The sequence below is a fragment of the Physella acuta genome, unplaced genomic scaffold (assembly GCF_028476545.2).
Source record: "Physella acuta isolate Inbredline_101_S28 unplaced genomic scaffold, ASM2847654v3 ptg001885l, whole genome shotgun sequence".
NCBI lineage: Eukaryota > Metazoa > Mollusca > Gastropoda > Physidae > Physella > Physella acuta.
This window is the reverse complement of record NW_026733391.1, coordinates 164,921-185,385: the sequence shown is the minus strand read 5'-3', so window position 1 is coordinate 185,385 and position 20,465 is coordinate 164,921. Positions and strand designations below refer to the sequence as shown.

The following is a 20,465-nucleotide window of genomic DNA, read 5'->3' as shown; positions in this document are numbered from 1 at the left end:
TACTAGATAGGCCTACCTCGTTTTATTTTATGATGGAGGTTAGGCCTACATCATAAAGTATAAGGGGAAGTAATTCAACATTTTTAAAATAACATAAAACCTCATGGATCGTGCTAAGTAAAATATAAATACTAAGCATTTACTGAACGTTTTGACCCACCACTACCCCGTGAACGTTACAGAATAATTCAACGTTTTCGTTTTTTGTACATCATGCACATACAATAGAAGCGAACAAATAAATATAGATTTTTATTTAGGCCTAAACTACAGGCAGGAATTGTGCGTAGGACTACTTTGGCATTTTTTAATTAAATGCCTATTTTTCACTTTACCGATATCAAGTATGAATTCTCAAGTGTGTGGTAATTGCAAATGAGATAATCAAAATAATAATGAACAGGTATAGTGAACTATAATGGCATGAGGTAATAATCGGGGGGGGGGGGGGGGGGGGAAGGGGTGGAGATCCATACTAGATCTAGATACATTTAGGCCTAGAGAGTTTAGAGAGCCCAACTGTTCCATCTTTTTAAGTAACCGGAAGATACTGGTTTCCTCTGTAAACATTGCAAACAGAAACAAGTTAAGTTTAGTTAAGCTAATAAGTTGGTTAAGTTTTGAGATCAAACTACTAGATCTACAAGATCTAGATTTAAAGTTTAACTATTGTACGTGTACTACTAAGTAAGTAGATTTAGATCTATTGTCTTCTAAGTAATAAATTAAATAAATGATAAAAAATTAAATAGATCTAGATCTAGATCTAAATCTAGAGCTAGAGTCTTGACTATGACTAGTCTAGACTCTAGACTTAGACTCTAGACTAGTTGATTCTAGATTCTCTCATACTCATAGGCTACATTTCTATTTATTTTCATCAAGCCTAAGTTATAACCCGATGTTTCACTTTCGTAAGACAAACATTGATTGGCTGTAAAGGAACTCCGTGATCGATTTCTGACAGCCCCACTTTATAGTTATTTTGTTTACAAAACTTTGCAGATCAAGTTTTTAAATAACAGTGCAAATTTAAACACCATGACCCACTTTTTCTATTTTTAGCTTACAATGTGTACAATAAAATTTATGGCGGCCTATCGAATAGCAGGATGCCATTGTTTATGTTGCCATTACACATGAAAACCAAATTGTTTTTGCTTTTTTTTACATTTTTATTTAGTTACCGAAAATATTAAAAACATCAAATACATCCAATCTTTAGTAAAGTCCGAAAAAACCCAGAAAGACAGGATTTTATAACCATATTAATTGTAACTACGCCGTGCAAGATTTTAAAATTAATTTATGGACCTCTCAAATACCTTTGAGACTTTTCTCGCTGGTGTCCATTTAATAATTTGGTAATTATCGTTTTGGGTACGTAAAATCGCCCGCGACTTGTAATGTGATAAAACAGGTGAACTCCTTAAATTTTAATAATTATTTCACATTTTGAGGAGGATTTATGTTTTTTAAAATACAAAAATGTTTCCTTGTTTCATTTAGGTACCTGTTTTTAAACAATTGAATTAAAACTTTTCAGTAATAAATGAAGACTAGCGATGTTTCCAACAGATGCAACCTTGCTCATTTACTATAGCAGCCATCTTGTTTAAGTTTTATTTTTATAAGCTTATAGCGGGAGATTCAGGGGGAAGCCACTCTATTTTACAAATGGTTGCTGTTTATATAGCAAATCTTGCTCTCAGACACTGCTGTTTGAAGTTAATTTCTGGCCTATTTCGATATATTTACCCATTGATTTAGATTTATTATTCATTTATCTATAATATTTGACACAAACATATGGCAATATACTTCTATTAAAGCCTTGACAATGAGGTAACGTTTTCGTACATTAATAGCCGCGGGCGATTTTACGTACCCAAAACGATAGATTACCAATAATGAATAATCTTACTTGATAATTTCTGTCTTATGTTCAAGAGTTTCCAGATAATATTATGAACTAATTCTTCAAACTGCCACATATAAGTGCTAGACATCTGCACTTGTATAGATTCAAATAGTTTGTAGATGTAAAAGTGTTAATCGTGAGACATGTTTCTTTTTCTCATTACCCTAAAGATTAAATTCAATGCTAAATCAATTTCTACTTTATTCTTTACTTTGATTTAAGCAAAATATAGTATTTACAGCTGCTTAATAAAAAAACAGATTGTTTTGTAGAGTTGCATGTAAAAATTAGAGTACAGCAAGTGTATAGCTTATGTGTCAAGCAAAGTTTCATTTTGCATCAACAGTCAGAATCTATAGTCTGAGGGTTTTCCCTAGAGGCTGTTTTCAAAATTAGTAAAAAAAAATATTTAGCCATTTGCTAAGTTAAAGGGGAAAGAACCAAAGAAATACAGAACACGAGAACAAGCCAAGAAGAGTTACATTGAAAGGGAAACAAAATTATTTTTCAGAATGCAATGTTTTTGCATATTTCTCATGCCTGCAGTGCAACAGGCTTTGCAGCTTGTTTTTAATGATTCATGGTGTATTTAAGAGGGTTCAATTTATTTTAAGTGGCCTACTCATGTACTTGTATAATGAATATATTCATACAAATTTCTCACAAGCATTATTATAACATACACTAAAATAATTTTTTGTTGACCTAAAATAATCTCCAGTTACAGTTTCAACATTATTTATTCGCTTGATTCTTTAAAATGGTAATAATTCTGTAAGCAACTTGTAAGCTTGAAATCGCATTCACTGATCTATGACACTATTCTACACAACCTCTACTAAATACTTCATAAAACAATGTTTTTTATGTTAAACATTATAAAAAGGATGCAGTCAGAACCAATTGAGGTTACCCTTTTAGGCCAGCAGTTGTTTACGGAGTGGGGTTGGGTGGGGGGGGGGGGGGGCTAGTACAATATCCCCCAGAATGAAAGTTGTCTGATGTTATTACAGTTATTGAGTCGCTTTTTGCCAATTCTTTCCAAAAGTTTTCAATATCAAACACCTTTTTTTTTTTTTAAAAAATCGTTGATAGCCTCTTAGCTGAAATACACTAATTCACTTAAAGCTCTTGGTATTCACTAAGCTTCCCTGGTACAATCAGCCCATGCCTTTTGTGTACCCGCTGGTGTACACTTTGACGGGTAAAAACAAGCTTTCTAATTCACGCGTTATTAATGTGTACAGTCTCTGATTAGACTGCAAGCAAAACTGAAGGGGATTTTTTTGGAAAAACCTTGTTCTATAAATAGAGCATTACCGCCCATATCGATCCATGTACATCGAGTGATGATGTTGAGATGTCTTCGTGACGTATATATAGATCTCGGTAGTGGAGGCTACTTTTAGGTTGGCGTGTTCAGTTTTGTAATGGACAACTCCAAGGCTTGTTACTCTTGAATTACCTACCTTTGTTCAGCAGTGTTTGATAAAACGACATTCATTGGGTTATGTGGTGTACGAACATAATGCTCCGTCTAAAAAGAATGTGTTGCATCGTAGTTTTTTTTTTATTTTGTTCTTTTGCGATAGAAATTCGTAGGGTCAGTCTAGGGTTAAGTTTATGGTAAAGGCTTGGTATTGTTCATCGGCGTTTTTCTTTCTCTCGTCTGAAGGAAGGATCGAGCTTATAATATAATGTATACTTTGATAAAGAATCTACAACTAGATGTAAAAAAAAGCTAGTTTTGGGTGTGTTAAAAAATCATATTTCGATTTAAAATATCATGTCCAAAGTTGTGAATGGCATTGATGTTCCAGACAAAATCAAGCCTCTTTTGTTCTAGATTTTTTTTTAAAACTGATTTTGGTTTTTACAAGCTTTTATTTAACTCACTTCCTCTGTCTGTCGTCCGTCTGTCGTCAGTCTAGATCGAAACGCCCGTGTGAAATTGCCGGCACTTCTAACTGACAGATACGGTTCGTAGTTGGTCATTTTTTATGAATTAATTAAAATTTGGACCGAATTAGTAGGTAGTTCTATCCACACGCGTCATCACGGCCGTGTTGGGCGTGAAGAGAGAGAGGGGGGGGGGGGGGCTCTACGCAGAGGCGTAGCGACCCTTCCCGGCGCCAGGGGACAAACTTTCGATTTGCAACCCCCCTCGAACTTTTCATTTGCACCCCCCCCCCCCCCCTCAAACTTTCGATTTGCACCCCACCCCCTAAGGTCGGCGCCCGGGGACTTATGTAATATTATTATGTAATAATGCACTAAAAATGCACTAAAAAGTAGAAAATGAAAATATGCACTACTATTTAAATAACTATAAAGAAAAGCGTGGGTCTCTGCTCAAATATTAGTAAAGGTATCCAATAGGTACTTAAGTGACCCACGCTTTTCTTTATAGTTATTTAAATAGTAGTGTATAATTTATTTTATACTTTTCAGTGTATTATAATATAAAAGCGTGTTATTAAAACGTTTTTTTTTTAATGATTTTTTTTTAAAATTTGATGTGCGTAACTGTAAATGGCGATGTCATCATGCCCCAAGCGATGCCATTTTATTACCATTACTTTGTTGCTAAAAAAAACAAAACCTAAATAGGATGTGCGCATTTGCGAATAGCAATGTCATGCCCCAGGCAAAGTGCTACCATTTTATTCCAATAGTTTTTGTCTCGGTGCAATGCGGTCAACGACGTGACATTTTCAATAATACTGTCACGTGATTTTAGAGCGAGTTGTGTGTGCTGCTTAGAGCGAACTATTGGACGACTTCTAGATCTACTATGTTATGAACTTGGAACAGTTTCGATCTACAAGTATTCTTGAGGGCTTCATTCAATGTTTTTTTTTTTAAGAGTTACTAAATCTGTAAAAGTAGTTTTAAGGTGATTTGTTTTTGTAAATTCGTGAGCGTTCTTTTTAAGTTGTTTTTAATTCATTCGTGAGCGTTTTTAAAAGTTATTTTTAGTAAATTCGTGAGACTTTTTAAAAAAGCCATTTTTAGTAAATTCGTGAGTCTTTTTAAAAAGCTATTTTTAGCAAATTCGTGAGCGTGGTTTCAATGTGATTTTTCAAATAGTAAATCTGTGAACGCTGTTTTATTAAATATCATTTTACATGTGTTTTTTGTGTGCATAAGGTCACCATTTCTTAAAAATTCCAAAATACAGTTCGATCTATATATAAAGTAGTCATGCGTGAAGTATTTTGTGAGATTCGTCGAATTATTTTTAGTGTGGAACTTATTCCCTACACACTAGATTTGCTGTCAGTACACTAAGTAAACATACATATATTGTTGGTAGCTTCCTCCTTACAGATCTATAGCCTACTGTTCAAAGCGTGTTTGCTCTGAGACAATACACTACTCATGAACCTACCGAGAACTGTAAAGGTATTAGAGAAAGGCCGTGTTGACATAACTGGAATGTTTGAGCATTGATATACGCCGTGGTTTAATCTTAGAGAATCGCGAAAATCTGGCTATTGCGAAGGTAACGTGTGTTTCCAAACGGCGGTTATCAATTGGGGATCATGACCATTTTAATTTTTTTAAAAGTATCGCAGTCTTTTGTCACTATACTCGGGGTCACCAGATTCGGTTAGACGAGTGTTAAAATAGACTTGGTTGAATTCGCCCCCCCCCCCCCATAAAATATACTTGGTTGAATTCGGCCCCCCCCCCCCATAAAATATACTTGGTTGAATTCGGCCTCCCCCCCCCCGTAAAATATACTTGGTTGAATTCGGCCCCCCCCCCATAAAATATACTTGGTTGAATTCGCCCCCCCCCCCCCTCCGTAAAATATACTTGGTTGAATTCGCCCCCCCCCATAAAATATACTTGGTTGAATTCGGCCCCACCGTAAAATATACTTGGTTGAATTCGGGGCCCCCGTAAAAATATACTTGGTTGAATTCGCCCCCCCCCCCCCGTAAAATATACTTGGTAGAATTCGGGCCCCGTAAAATATAATTGATTGAATTCGGCCCCCCCCCACCCATAATATATACTTGGTAGAATTCGGGCCCCCGTAAAATATACTTGGTTGAATTCGTGCCCCCCGTAAAATATACTTGGTTGAATTCGGGCCCCCCGTAAAATATACTTGGTTGAATTTGGGCCCCCCGTAAAATATGCTTGGTAGAATTCGGGCCCCCGTAAAATATAATTGGTTGAATTCGGGCCCCCCGTAAAATATAATTGGTTGAATTCGGGCCCCCCCCCCCCATAAAATATACTTGGTTGAATTCGGGCTCCCGTAAAATATACTTGGTTGAATTCGGGCCCCCCATAAAATATACTTGGTAGAATTCGCCCCCACCCCATAAATGTCTACTTTGTTTAAGTCGGGTTCTCAGAGCACTTAATTAAAGGGATCCCCAAAATGTCTACTTGGTAAAAGGGGTCCCCGGAATATCTTCTTGGTTTAAGGGGTCCCTATAATATTTACTTGTTACAGGGTGTCCCCAGATTATCTGCTTGGTTAAAGGTCGTGAATAAACAGTGGGTATCGAGTACCGCCTTAGGAAACTTTAGAGCATCGCTGATGTTGTTGGTGAATATCTGCTTGGTTAAAGGTCGTGGAATAAACAGTGGGTATCGAGTACCGTCTTAGGAAACTTTAGAGCATCGCTGATGTTGTTGGTGAATATCTGCTTGGTTAAAGGTCGTGGAATAAACAGTGGGTATCGAGTACCGCCTTAGGAAACTTTAGAGCATCGCTGATGTTGTTGGTGAATATCTTCTTGGTTAAAGGTCGTGGAATAAACAGTGGGTATCGAGTACCGCCTTAGGAAACTTTAGAGCATCGCTGATGTTGTTGGTGAATATCTTCTTGGTTAAAGGTCGTGGAATAAACAGTGGGTATCGAGTACCGTCTTAGGAAAACTTTAGAGCATCGCTGATGTTGTTGGTGAATATCTTCTTGGTTAAAGGTCGTGGAATAAACAGTGGGTATCGAGTACCGCCTTAGGAAACTTTAGAGCATCGCTGATGTTGTTGGTGAATATCTTCTTGGTTAAAGGTCGTGGAATAAACAGTGGGTATCGAGTACCGTCTTAGGAAACTTTAGAGCATCGCTGATGTTGTTGGTGAATATCTTCTTGGTTAAAGGTCGTGGAATAAACAGTGGGTATCGAGTACCGCCTTAGGAAACTTTAGAGCATCGCTGATGTTGTTGGTGAATATCTTCTTGGTTAAAGGTCGTGGAATAAACAGTGGGTATCGAGTACCGCCTTAGGAAACTTTAGAGCATCGCTGATGTTGTTGGTGAATATCTTCTTGGTTAAAGGTCGTGGAATAAACAGTGGGTATCGAGTACCGTCTTAGGAAACTTTAGAGCATCGCTGATGTTGTTGGTGAATATCTGCTTGGTTAAAGGTCGTGGAATAAACAGTGGGTATCGAGTACCGCCTTAGGAAACTTTAGAGCATCGCTGATGTTGTTGGTGAATATCTTCTTGGTTAAAGGTCGTGGAATAAACAGTGGGTATCGAGTACCGCCTTAGGAAACTTTAGAGCATCGCTGATGTTGTTGGTGCCATTTACACTTTTTTTTTCTGTTTGCAGCGTGAGCTATTAACTGGCTATAAATAGTGGCCTCGCCATGCTACCACAATCAGCGTTAATTAATGAGTAACTTAACACTGAGTTATCTCTAGCTCTGTTAGGGATGTGGGGTATTGATCCCGGGGACATGGCGTCACACGTATTGCACTAACGGACAAAATCAGCGGTCCTCAACTTACCAAACTCTCCCGGGGACATGGCGTCCCACGTACAAAATCAGCGGTCCTCAACTTACCAAACTCTCGCCTGCGTTTGATCTGGCTGATCTGTTTTTGGTAACCCTCCTTGATTTAAACCAAGGAATTGAGCCAAATTACTGATTGCCCGCATTGACCATTCAAGTTTTCAATAACTAAAGCATATAAAATGGAAATTGATCGTTTTTTTCAGTTAGGAAAAACCAAAAAACAACCAATGCATAAGAGTATATACACGTAAATTTTAAAAAATGCACTCCTGATTGTGTTGTTTTATTTAAATAGCGGCAATGTACAGACTTGATTCAGTTTGAATGATAAAAAAAACGCGTACAAATGGTTAAATAGATATCTAGATATCTATATAAATAAAATGTCTCTATTCCGTCGCGAGAGGGGGGGGGGGGGGTTCGGCAGTCCCCAGAGAGATACCTGAAAGAAACTGATTCCAGCTATTTGTCACGAGATGGCTAAAATAGCGTGAGTCATTTTTAGAAGCAGACGGTGTATACAAAAACAGACGACACTCGGTAATCCAACTCTTCATTCGTGTATTTTGTAATAACAATGCAACTAACTTTAATGCCGTGATTTTTTTTTTTACCAGGGTTACTAACTGATGACAAGGGCATTTTTTTTTTTTACTCAAGTCGAGCATTTAGACACTGACAGAGATAAACCACTTGCACATTGTAGCATTACAAAACATTTGCCCACAAAATATTGCGAAATTAAAGGTTATTACTAATAAAATTAATTTGTATTTGCGCAGTTTTCCGTTTGCGCATTTTTCTGGTAACCCTAATTAATACTTTTCCCTGGTACCCCAACAGCCTTCTACAATAAAGGTACCTATCTAATCTTGTGACCGGTGTCTGGGGCTTACTATATAAGTCGGGGACCGCTGGACTTCGTGATTCTCCCGTTTTATTGCTGGGGCTTACTATATAAGTCGGGGACCGCTAGACTTCGTGATTCTTTCGTTTTATTGCTTGGGCTTACTATATAAGTCGGGGACCGCTAGACTTCGTGATTCTCCCGTTTTATTGCTAGGGCTTACTATATAAGTCGGGGACCGCTAGACTTCGTGATTCTCCCGTTTTTTATTGCTGGGGCTTACTATATAAGTCGGGGACCGCTAGACTTCGTGATTCTTTCGTTTTATTGCTAGGGCTTACTATATAAGTCGGGGACCGCTAGACTTCGTGATTCTTTCGTTTTATTGCTGGGGCTTACTATATAAGTCGGGGACCGCTGGACTTCGTGATTCTCCCGTTTTTTATTGCTGGGGCTTACTATATAAGTCGGGGACCGCTAGACTTCGTGATTCTTTCGTTTTATTGCTTGGGCTTACTATATAAGTCGGGGACCGCTAGACTTCGTGATTCTCCCGTTTTATTGCTAGGGCTTACTATATAAGTCGGGGACCGCTAGACTTCGTGATTCTCCCGTTTTATTGCTAGGGCTTACTATATAAGTCGGGGACCGCTAGACTTCGTGATTCTTTCGTTTTATTGCTTGGGCTTACTATATAAGTCGGGGACCGCTAGACTTCGTGATTCTCCCGTTTTATTGCTAGGGCTTACTATATAAGTCGGGGACCGCTGGACTTCGTGATTCTCCCGTTTTATTGCTGGGGCTTACTATATAAGTCGGGGACCGCTAGACTTCGTGATTCTCCCGTTTTATTGCTGGGGCTTACTATATAAGTCGGGGACCGCTAGACTTCGTGATTCTCCCGTTTTATTGCTGGGGCTTACTATATAAGTCGGGGACCGCTAGACTTCGTGATTCTCCCGTTTTTTATTGCTGGGGCTTACTATATAAGTCGGGGACCGTTAGACTTCGTGATTCTCCCGTTTTATTGCTGGGGCTTACTATATAAGTCGGGGACCGCTAGACTTCGTGATTCTCCCGTTTTATTGCTGGGGCTTACTATATAAGTCGGGGACCGCTAGACTTCGTGATTCTCCCGTTTTATTGCTGGGGCTTACTATATAAGTCGGGGACCGCTAGACTTCGTGATTCTCCCGTTTTATTGCTGGGGCTTACTATATAAGTCGGGGACCGCTAGACTTCGTGATTCTTTCGTTTTATTGCTTGGGCTTACTATATAAGTCGGGGACCGCTAGACTTCGTGATTCTTTCGTTTTATTTGAAAACTTAATCACCAATGTGTGGGCTTTTCATCTACGTAGGCGGGTGCGCTGTTAAAATTGAGCTCGATGTTGTCAGTATTATAAGATTGGTAATGTTGGAGTAGGTGGTTGTACCGTGGTTTTTACTTAACTTTTCTGTATCTGTCGTTATGGATGGAAGCGATCACACTACTGCCGAGCCGCTTTGTTTCAAACTAGAAAGCGTTGGCCTAACACCACGACAGTGTAGCACAGGCTTTGACAATTAGTTGTAAAATTGATTTTATACAATTAGTTCAAGATATCTAGATACAATATTAACCGTTTTACATATTTTTACACACGCATACGCACGCACACGCACGCACACTTACACGCGCATTTACACACACTTTCGGTACGTTCAACTCGGGCCTGCATAATATTATTGTAGTCATGTGATATTTTAACTCGGCCTTCTAAATAAGTTTTAAAAAAATACTTTCGCTATTTCCTCTACTGCCGTGTCCCTCTATCATTCTAGATCGGCGAGCTGATGTGGCAATCTAAAAAAAAAATTCCTACACGTTTTTATTTATACTAACATTACTAACATAAAATCGAGAATTTTTCATCTTTTCAGTTCATAAATAAACATATCATTTTATCGGTTTGTATGTACTTATTAGGCTATTTGTTAGAAAACCGGAGAAACCGTTATCACGATGTTTTGATTGTCTCCCATGAGAGCTCTCGATTGAAATGTTGATCAATGTGGTTTTTCATGCCTAAGTGAAATTTAATACCCTTTTATCTAAAAAAAAAAAATAAGCAAGATGATGATGGCTATTCTAAAAACACGGATGTATTAGCTGACTAATATCTCAATTTATTTATATTTTTTATTTTGAGAAATTTTAAACTTCTGAATTTAAAAAAAATAAAGCCATAACTTACACGTTGTTTTTTTTTTTTAATCAGATGTGGAGTTGCTGTGTCATGTGAATTAAACTAAAGGTGTTAGTGCTAGCGTGCAAAGTGTGGAGTTGGGATAAAGCTGGTTGACTCTAAGATGAATCCAGCCTGTAGCATACGGGTGGTTGTCTTCTTGGTGTTTGCTTGTGGTGCCGCGTCTGGGTAAGTTGAACTTTGTTTCTTTTTATAGTGTTGACAGTAGGTCCAGAGCTTCTTCCAGACTTTTTTTCTCTGGGGGGGTGGGTGGGTGGGGATTAGACTTTCTTCGCCCCCCCCCCCCCCCCCTCCCTGAAGAGATGCCTGGAAGAAACTCTGAGTAGGTCCAGTTTGTTGGTGATGGGGTTGCGTTGTGGGCATTGGTTTTAGGTTGTGGGCAGTGGGGTTTTGGGCAGTGGGTTTGGATTGTGAGCAGGGGTTTGGGTTGTGGGCATTGCGTTTCGGTTGTGGGCAGTGGGTTTAGGTTGTGGGCATTGGGTTTAGGTTGTGGGCTTTGGGTTTAGATTGTGGGCATTGTGTTTAGGTTGTGGGCAGTGGATTTGGGTTGTGGGCATTGGGTTTAGGTTGTGGGCATTGGGTTTGGATTGTGGGAAGGGGTTTGGGTTGTGGGCATTGGGTTTAGGTTGTGGGAAGTGGGTTTGGGTTGTGGGCAGGGGTTTGGGTTGTGGGCATTGGGTTTGGGTTGTGGGAAGTGGGTTTGGGTTGTGGGCAGTGGGTTTGGGTTGTGGGCAGTGAGGTTGTGGGCATTAAGTTTAGGTTGTGGGCATTAAGTTTAGGTTGTGGGCAGTGGTTTAGATTGTGGGCAGGGGTTTAGGTTGTGGGAAGTGGGTTTAGGTTGTTGGCAGTGGTTTGGGTTGTGGGCATTGGGTTTAGGTTGTGGGCAGTGTGTTTAGATTGTGGGCAGGGGTTTAATCTTTGGGCATTGGTTAAGTTTGTGGATTTGGTTTAGGGGCTTTTGTGAAGTTTGAATGCAGTGGGTTTGGTTTGTAGGTAGTGTGTTCAGTTTGCTTAAAGTAGGCTTGCTTTGTAAGTTTCGTTATATTAAAAGAGGTTTAATTTTATTGGCTCTGCTTAAAAAGTTTCATGCCATTGCCATGGTGATATTTTTAGGAAACAGATTTTTCCAGCATGCGCAGATAAGCAGGATCACACTACTCCACCTCCCGACTACCACATAATGTGTACTCACGAACGTGTGTACTCATGAACATTTAAAATCACTTGCAGACAATTTATTCTAGGTTTTTGTAAATATAAGGATCAATGATTAAACAAGGATTTAGTATTAAATCCCAACAACCTTGCGAAACATCTAGAATGTAATGTCACGACTAAACAAAAATGAAATCCGATATCATTACAATGACTTGACAAGCTATTTTTCACCAAGTAGAGTCTAAATTTAGAGTTCAGATTGATTACTTTGTTATTCCACTTTGGTGTCTAAGTCTGAGTGTTTGTGTATGTTTGTACTGTAGTGTATGGTAAATAATTAGTATTGGAGTAGAACTAAATTTGATTCTGGGCTTAACAAGATTTAAGTTTCAGATTGATTAATTTTTCCAACAAAAAATACTAATGTTTGTCTATATGACTAATCTTGTGGTGCAGTGTGGGTAATTTTTTTATAGCTGGAGTTTAGTGTCTTTAATAATCTGCTGTAGTGTTGAGTTGGGTGGTAGGGGGGTCCATCTTATAAGGAAAGGCTTGAGTTTTCTTTTGGGGTTTTGGGAAATTTGAGAGGGCCTACTTAAACATAATGTGTAAAGTCAATGAAAAAATACAATTTTACGAATAGTCCCAGTTGTGTTACATGTTTTTGTATTGGATATTGTCACAATTTATAATTTTTGTATGAATAGTCCCAGTTGTATTACACGTTTTTGTATTGGATATTGTCACAATTTATAAGTTTTGTATGAATAGTCCCAGTTGTGTTACATGTTTTTGTATTGTATATTATCACAATTTATAAGTTTTGTATGAATAGTCCCAGTTGTGTTACATGTTTTTGTATTGGATAGTGTCACAATTTATAAGTTTTGTTTTCATTGTGCAGGTCTTTTCTGGCTTTGTTCCCTGAAGATTTCCATCCAGGCTGGCCGCTGAACATAGCTGTGACAGTACTCAGTAGTGTGACAGCTCCTGTTGATGTCAGCGTTGTCTTGTATGACTCACAGGATGTCAGTAAAGTGGTGGGGACAGTTCAGGATCAGCTTCTGGCAGGTGGGTGTCAGGGTGGTTGTCTTTTGGTGGGTTGGTTGGTGTCAGGGTGGTTGTCTTTTGGTGGGTTGGTTGGTGACAGGGTGGTTGTCTTTTAGTGGGTTGGTTGGTGTCAGGGTGGTTGTCTTGGTGGGTTGGTTGGTGTCAGGGTTATTGTCTTTTGGTGGGTTGGTTGGTGTCAGGGTGGTTGTCTTTTGGTGGGTTGGTTGGTGTCAGGGTGGTTGTCTTTTGGTGGGTTGGTTGGTGTCAGGGTTATTGTCTTTTGGTGGGTTGGTTGGTGTCAGGGTGGTTGTCTTTTAGTGGGTTGGTTGGTGTCAGGGTTATTGTCTCTTGGTGGGTTGGTTGGTGTCAGGGTGGTTGTCTTTTAGTGGGTTGGTTGGTGTCAGGGTGGTTGTCTTTTAGTGGGTTGGTTGGTGTCAGGGTGGTTGTCTTTTGGTGGGTTGGTTGGTGTCAGGGTGGTTGTCTTTTGGTGGGTTGGTTGGTGTCAGGGTGGTTGTCTTTTGGTGGGTGGGTTGGTGTCAGGGTGGTTGTCTTTTAGTGGGTTGCTATCAGAGTGGTTTTCATTTGGTTGGTTAATGTGTGGGTGGTTGTCATTATGTAGATCAGCTTGTTTAATTGTGGTTGTCTTGCATGTTGAAAGTATTTAGTTGGAAATCAAAGGTGGTTGCCACTGATAGCTTCTATCAAAGGTGGTTGCCACTGATAGCTTCTATCAAAGGTGGTTGCTACTGATAGCTTCTATCAAAGGTGGTTGCCACTGATAGCTTCTATCAAAGGTGGTTGCCACTGATAGCTTCTATCAAAGGTGGTTGCCACTGATAGCTTCTATCAAAGGTGGTTGCCACTGATAGCTTCTATCAAAGGTGGTTGCCACTGATAGTTTCTATCAAAGGTGGTTGCCACCTATAGTTTCTTTAAAAGGTGGTTGCCACTGATAGTTTCTATCAAAGGTGGTTGCCACTGATAACTTCTATCAAAGGTGGTTGCCACTGATAGTTTCTATAAAAGGTGGTTGCCATTGATAGCTTCTATCAAAGGTGGTTGCCACTGATAGCTTCTATTGTAATTTAGTTGTGAAGGTTTCAGTATATGTTAAAAAGATATGTTGATACATTTGTTTGTTTGTTCCAGGTCAAACAAAAAAGTTGACTATTCAGGTAAACAATTTGCAACTTTACAAGTTTACATGTTAGTTTTGAAAAACCAACATAAACCTATCAAAAAGGGCCAATGGGTTTTGGTAAATGCTGTGTTTTATTTTATCCCAAAAGCAAGAATTTATTTTTAAAATAGCTTCAACAACATAAACTTTTTATTAATGTAATGTCATAATCAGAAGTGTGATAGGCGTGAACTTACTTAATCTAAGCTGAAATGTAATGAGGTGTGATAGACACTACTCTGTTAAATTATTTCTGTGCTGACAAATGTAATTAAAAGCTCTATATACTAATGCTTTTTTAACTGCTTCTTTGAAGTTTACCTTTGTCCCTCCTCTAGATCCCAGAGATTGTGACTTGTGGGGGCGGCTGCACCATCTCAGTCTCTACCACTGGTGGTGTAGTCTACAATGCCACCAAGCCCATCAACTACAACCACAACTCATCCATAGTCCTGGTACAGACAGATAAAGCCATATATAAGCCTGGACAACAAGGTACCAACATCATAGACCTCTTGTATTGTATGGGGAGGATCTTTGTGGGGTGGTGTGGGCAATTGTTAGAGCAGCTGTGGTTTACCTAAAGTCTCAAGTGCTGTCCTGTCTTTGTAAAACCTAATAACACACACATTTCTCAGCAGCTAGCCTGACTAATCTGTGCGTAAATAACACTATTTTTGTTTTCTCTTGAAAAAGTTTATATCAGTGAAATAACCCTATTTTTGTTTTCTCGTGAAAAAGTTTATATCAGTGAAATAACCCTATTATTGTTTTCTCGTGAAAAAGTTAATATCCGTGAAATAACCCTATTTTTGTTTTCTTATGAAAAAGTTTATTTCTGTGAAATAAACCTATTTTTGTTTACTCATGAAAAAGTTAATATCTGTGAAATAACCCTATTTTTGTTTTCTCATGAAAAAGTTAATATCCGTATAATAACCCTATTTTTGTTTTCTCATGAAAAAAGTTTGTATCTATGAAATGTAACACTATATTTGTTTTTCATGGGAAAGTTTGTGTCAGTATAACACTTTTTTTTATCTCCCATGTAACAGTGCGTATCCGTGTGGTAAATGTGAATAAAGACTTACAGCCACTGTATGAACCGCTGACTGTGACAGTTGTGGTGAGTTAAACACATTTGTTGAGAATGTTTGTAGCAACATCACTGGTGTTAAAAGTGTTATGTTGGTTAGGGTTTAGATTTAGCACTACAAGCTATGTCATCAAAATACATTATGTATTTGAGGCACAATGCATTAATGGGACATAAGATTAAAATTGGATACATTGTGTATTCAGAATACCATGCATAATAAGATACACAGATGTACAGGCCTCGATATATGATATAAGTCATAACTACAACAAAATTGATGTAAAGGACACCACTCTGTATATAACTGGGACACAATACTTAACTGGGGTCCAATATGTTTCCAGGATATCATGTATGATTGGCATACAAAATGGCTAGGAAACAATACTACATAACTCATGCAATATATAAATTAGAAAATGTAAAAAAAAAATCAAATGTAATCAGTACAGAAAATGTTTTACATAGACCATGTACATAAACTTGCCATTTTTTAATTCCCTGAAATTCATAACTATCAGATTATACAGCTAATCATCTGTAACCTATTTTAAAACTTTCACACGATTTCTGTATTGTATTTAGAATGCCAAAAACAACAAGTTAGAGGAGTATAAAGATGTGAAAACCGCCAATGGTAAAAAAAATAATTATTATGAAGCCTATATAATGTTTGTTTAAAAATTTACTTTTATTTTTAAATTTCTCAGATTTTTAACACATATCTGTGTTTATATAAATACTTAACATCTTCAAATTAATATATACCTTTCTTAGACATAGTTTGATGTAAAATATCACTTTAAATTTTTTAGGTGTGATAGAAGAAATATTTCAACTTTCTGATTTCCCATCACTGGGCCAGTGGCAGATCCAAGTCATGTCAGGCAGTAAAAGGATTCAATCCTACTATTTCACTGTTGAAGAGTTTGGTGAGTGCTGTTGTCTTTGAGTTCACTTGACGTGTAGAGTAGGTAGATTTATAAGCAAAAGTAGGTTTTGTTTTTCTCTTGTTTGGCATTTTGTTTTACTCTAAATAAAATTACTATTCTTAAAAATAGATTTTTTTTTAACGTGAGGACTTTTACCAGTTTTTAAAACTGTCAAATAACTACCTATAAAAAATGGTTCTAATTGATAATTTTCATTAGCTTGATATTTTTTATGATTGTAACTTTTTTTTTTCAGTACTGCCTAAATTTTCTGTTGAGGTCAAGGCCAGTCAGAGTTTTTTAGTGTCCACGGACCCAAACAGTAGATCAACTCTTGTAGTTGAGTCAAAGTAAGAAGTTAGAACATTGTTATAGTCTGAACACACCATTGTTATAGTCTGAACTCACCACACAAAGATGTTAGAACATTGTTATAGCCTGAACTCACCACACAAAGATGTTAGAACATTGTTATAGTCTGAACTCACCACACAAAGATGTTAGAACATTGTTATAGTCTGAACTCACCACACAAAGATGTTAGAACATTGTTATAGTCTGAACTCACCACACAAAGATGTTAGAACATTGTTATAGTCTGAACTCACCACACAAAGATGTTAGAACATTGTTATAGTCTGAACTCACCACACAAAGATGTTAGAACATTGTTATAGCCTGAACTCACCACACAAAGATGGTAGAACATTGTTATAGTCTGAACAGACCACACAAAGATGTTAGAACATTGTTATAGTCTGAACACACCATTGTTATAGTCTGAACTCACCATTGTTATAGTCTGAACTCACCACACAAAGATGGTAGAACATTGTTATAGTCTGAACTCACCACACAAAGATGTTAGAACATTGTTATAGTCTGAACTCACCACACAAAGATGGTAGAACATTGTTATAGTCTGAACTCACCACACAAAGATGGTAGAACATTGTTATAGTCTGAACTCACCACACAAAGATGGTAGAACATTGTTATAGTCTGAACTCACCACACAAAGATGTTAGAACATTGTTATAGTCTGAACTCACCACACAAAGATGGTAGAACATTGTTATAGTCTGAACTCACCACACAAAGATGTTAGAACATTGTTATAGTCTGAACTCACCACACAAAGATGTTAGAACATTGTTATAGCCTGAACTCACCACACAAAGATGGTAGAACATTGTTATAGTCTGAACAGACCACACAAAGATGGTAGAACATTGTTATAGTCTGAACACACCATTGTTATAGCCTGAACTCACCACACAAAGATGTTAGAACATTGTTATTGTTGGAGCTCACCATTGTTATAGCCCGAACACACTCCTCAAAGAAGTAATTCTTTTGTAATCCATTAAAATAGACTCATTTTAAGATAAAATTACATAATTTTAAGTTGGATGTTTTAAACAACATATACTTGAACTAATATACGTTTTTGATATTAAAGTTTGATGGAATGTTTGTGTGTGTGTGTGGGGGGGGGGGGGTTACAATGTTACAGACCAACTGTAAAAACAGAACAGTGCTAAAATAACTCTGTATGTCTATTATTGCTATAATCTGTTTCAAAACCCTTTCATTGATTGTCTACACATTTTTGTGTTAATTTTTTACATGGTGTGGGTTGTACTAGTTCCATACATATAAAAAAACATTTTAAACAGGTGTATTTCTACTCAGATGTATAGACATATGGTTCATTTAGTCACTTTAAACAGGTGTATTTCTACTCAGATGTATAGACATATGGTTCACTTATTTAAACAGGTGTATTTCTACTCAGATGTATAGACATATGGTTCAGTTAGTCACTTTACACATAGCATGTTTTTCTATCCAGATACACATATGGTAAAGGTGTACAAGGCTCCTGTAAAGTTACACTGAGTTTTGCCAGCAAAGCAATAACTCTACATAAGGAAGTGAGTATTGTCTTATGGTAGTAACACTAAACTTGTCATTAGTATGTTCCTTCTTACATATCACTCTGCTTACATTTAGTTATGTACATTAGTATCACTCTGCTTACATTTAGTTATATACATTAGTATCACTCTGCTTACATTTGGTTATGCACATTAGTATCACTGCTTACATTTAGTTATGTACATTAATATCACTCTGCTTACATTTAGTTATGTACATTAATATCACTCTGCTTACATTTAGTTATATACATTAGTATCACTCTGCTTACATTTAGTTATGTACATTAATATCACTCTGCTTACATTTAGTTATATACATTAGTATCACTCTACATACATTTAGTTATATACATTAGTATCACTCTACATACGTTTGGTTATATACATTAGTATCACTCTGCTTACATTTGGTTATATACATTAGTGTCACTCTACATACATTTGGTTATGTAATTCAGATGAAGATTCTTGTAACCTTGTTAACCTTGTTAAACGAGTTATTTCTGTCAATTGTAGGATCAATTTAAGTTAACTATGTGTTTGTTAAAATATTATTTTTACTTATGTTATTCAAAATTCCTGTCATTATCCAATAAGTCTGACCTGACAGTTATGTTTTAAAAAAATATCCCACCTGCCAGCCAATCCTCTAATCTGTCACACTGACCAGTTTATTTTCCCCACACTTCAGCTGTCATCTGCTGGCCAGGCAGAGTTTAATGACATCAGCTGGTCAAGTCTGATGGCGATTGGTGATGTGGGCAGTATCTCCGTCAAGGCCGAGGTACTTGATGAAACAGGCCGTACAGAAACAGGGGTGACCACCATAAACCTGTACAAACACAAGGTTGCCCTTCAGATTTTGGACACTTCCACTGTAGTGCTGAGGGAAGGGATACCAGCACATATTAATGTAGGTTTTTTATTTTTAACTAACTTGTTATCATAAAACACATCTGTGAAAGATATTTGGGAAGTTATGGAACCCATCTGTAAAAGATATTTGGGAACTTATGGAACCTATCTGTAAAAGATATTTGGGAAGTTATGAAACCCATCTGTAAAAGATATTTGGGAACTTATGGAACACATCTGTAAAAGATATTTGGGAACTTATGGAACCTATCATACTTTAGTCTGTGTCAATTCTTGGTAACCGTGGAGACTGGTTTCCTTACCAAAATAAATGTGAGAAAAAATATGCCTGAATTTCCATGTATCCTGAAGTTATATTCTGAAAGTTGATGATGGTGTTGGAATGTTAGTGGTTTCAATGTTTAAAAAAATGGTGTTTGAAATGTCATTGTTGTCTTTTGAAAGTTCACACTGTAATTTTGAAAGTGAGAAATGGTGTACACTGGTGTAGTACTGAAAGATACTAGACAATAAAAAAATGTTGGTGCCCTGAAAGCTTATGGGTAATGTCCTGAAAATCTATGGGTGTTAAAAAAAAACCGGGAGTGATCTCCCCTAAACTTTCTCGAATATTCTCATATGAAACAACAGGGGATGGCATGATTTTTAATCCATTTTAAATACTTAAACTTTTTAAAATAGAATAAAATCTCTTAGAAAAAAGAATTGCACACCAAGTGAACACAAAATATTATTAGTACTTTATAAATTCACATGCGTTTTTTGAGAAATCGGAAATAGCGAAAATTATTACTTCTGATCAACGGAAATTACTCAAAATTTGATATAAGGCAGAGAATTAGATCTTTTACTCACATTGAAATTTCATGTATCTATCTGAAATAATACTCAGGTTATAGGCTTTTGAAAAATTGAAAGTAGAAAAAGTTCCACTTCCGGTTATCGGAAATCGCTCAAAAGTTAATACAGATCTACGATTTTGATATAATACTTATATATTAAATTTCATCAACCTAGCTGTAACGGTACTCAAGTTGTGGTGTTTACAGACACACACACACACATACACACACACAGACAGACATATGGACAAGATTGCAAAACTTTTTTTTTCCTACTCAGGGAGCTGTAAAACATCGAACATTGTTAGAACATTTTTATTCCAAAAAAAGCTGCATAAATCTATATTTTTTGTGCACGATTACAAGACTTTCTCTATACTTCGTATATACAAGAAAGTAAAAATAATTAAAAATAGTTTATCAGGTTTTAATTTAAGTATAGAAAGTCTAGAAACTATTTAGAAACTAACTTTGAAATAGCACAGTGAATCCTGTCAATCAATCCATCAATCATTCCTTAACCCCTCTGCTTGTTATGGCACCACTTGATGCCCTTTATCCTCAGTCATCTTTGCTGTCCTCATCTTCTCCCTCTTGGC

At 37.2% G+C, this 20,465-nt stretch overlaps 1 protein-coding gene and 1 long non-coding RNA gene across 3 annotated transcripts in view; both read left to right on the top strand.

Moving 5' to 3' along the window:
• Positions 1-644: 644 nt before the first annotated feature.
• On the top strand, positions 645-13,036 carry LOC131931059 (uncharacterized). Of its 2 annotated transcripts, none has more exons than XR_009384227.1 (3): positions 645-687; positions 10,799-10,954; positions 12,849-13,036. It is a non-coding gene; the product is annotated as an uncharacterized LOC131931059 (long non-coding RNA). The 2 variants fall into 2 exon arrangements; XR_009384226.1 differs by lacking the exon at positions 645-687 and adding an exon at positions 4,667-4,817.
• Positions 13,037-14,116: 1,080 nt separating this feature from the next.
• LOC131931061 (CD109 antigen) overlaps positions 14,117-20,465 on the top strand; it is a 38,207-nt gene continuing 31,858 nt past the window's right edge. The window contains exons 1-8 of the mRNA XM_059287752.1: positions 14,117-14,169; positions 14,513-14,669; positions 15,230-15,300; positions 15,859-15,910; positions 16,089-16,205; positions 16,462-16,555; positions 18,061-18,142; positions 18,840-19,061. Coding sequence (XP_059143735.1) covers positions 16,154-16,205; positions 16,462-16,555; positions 18,061-18,142; positions 18,840-19,061 — 450 coding nt within the window. The 5' untranslated portion in view covers positions 14,117-14,169; positions 14,513-14,669; positions 15,230-15,300; positions 15,859-15,910; positions 16,089-16,153. The remainder of the gene's footprint in view (positions 14,170-14,512; positions 14,670-15,229; positions 15,301-15,858; positions 15,911-16,088; positions 16,206-16,461; positions 16,556-18,060; positions 18,143-18,839; positions 19,062-20,465) is intronic.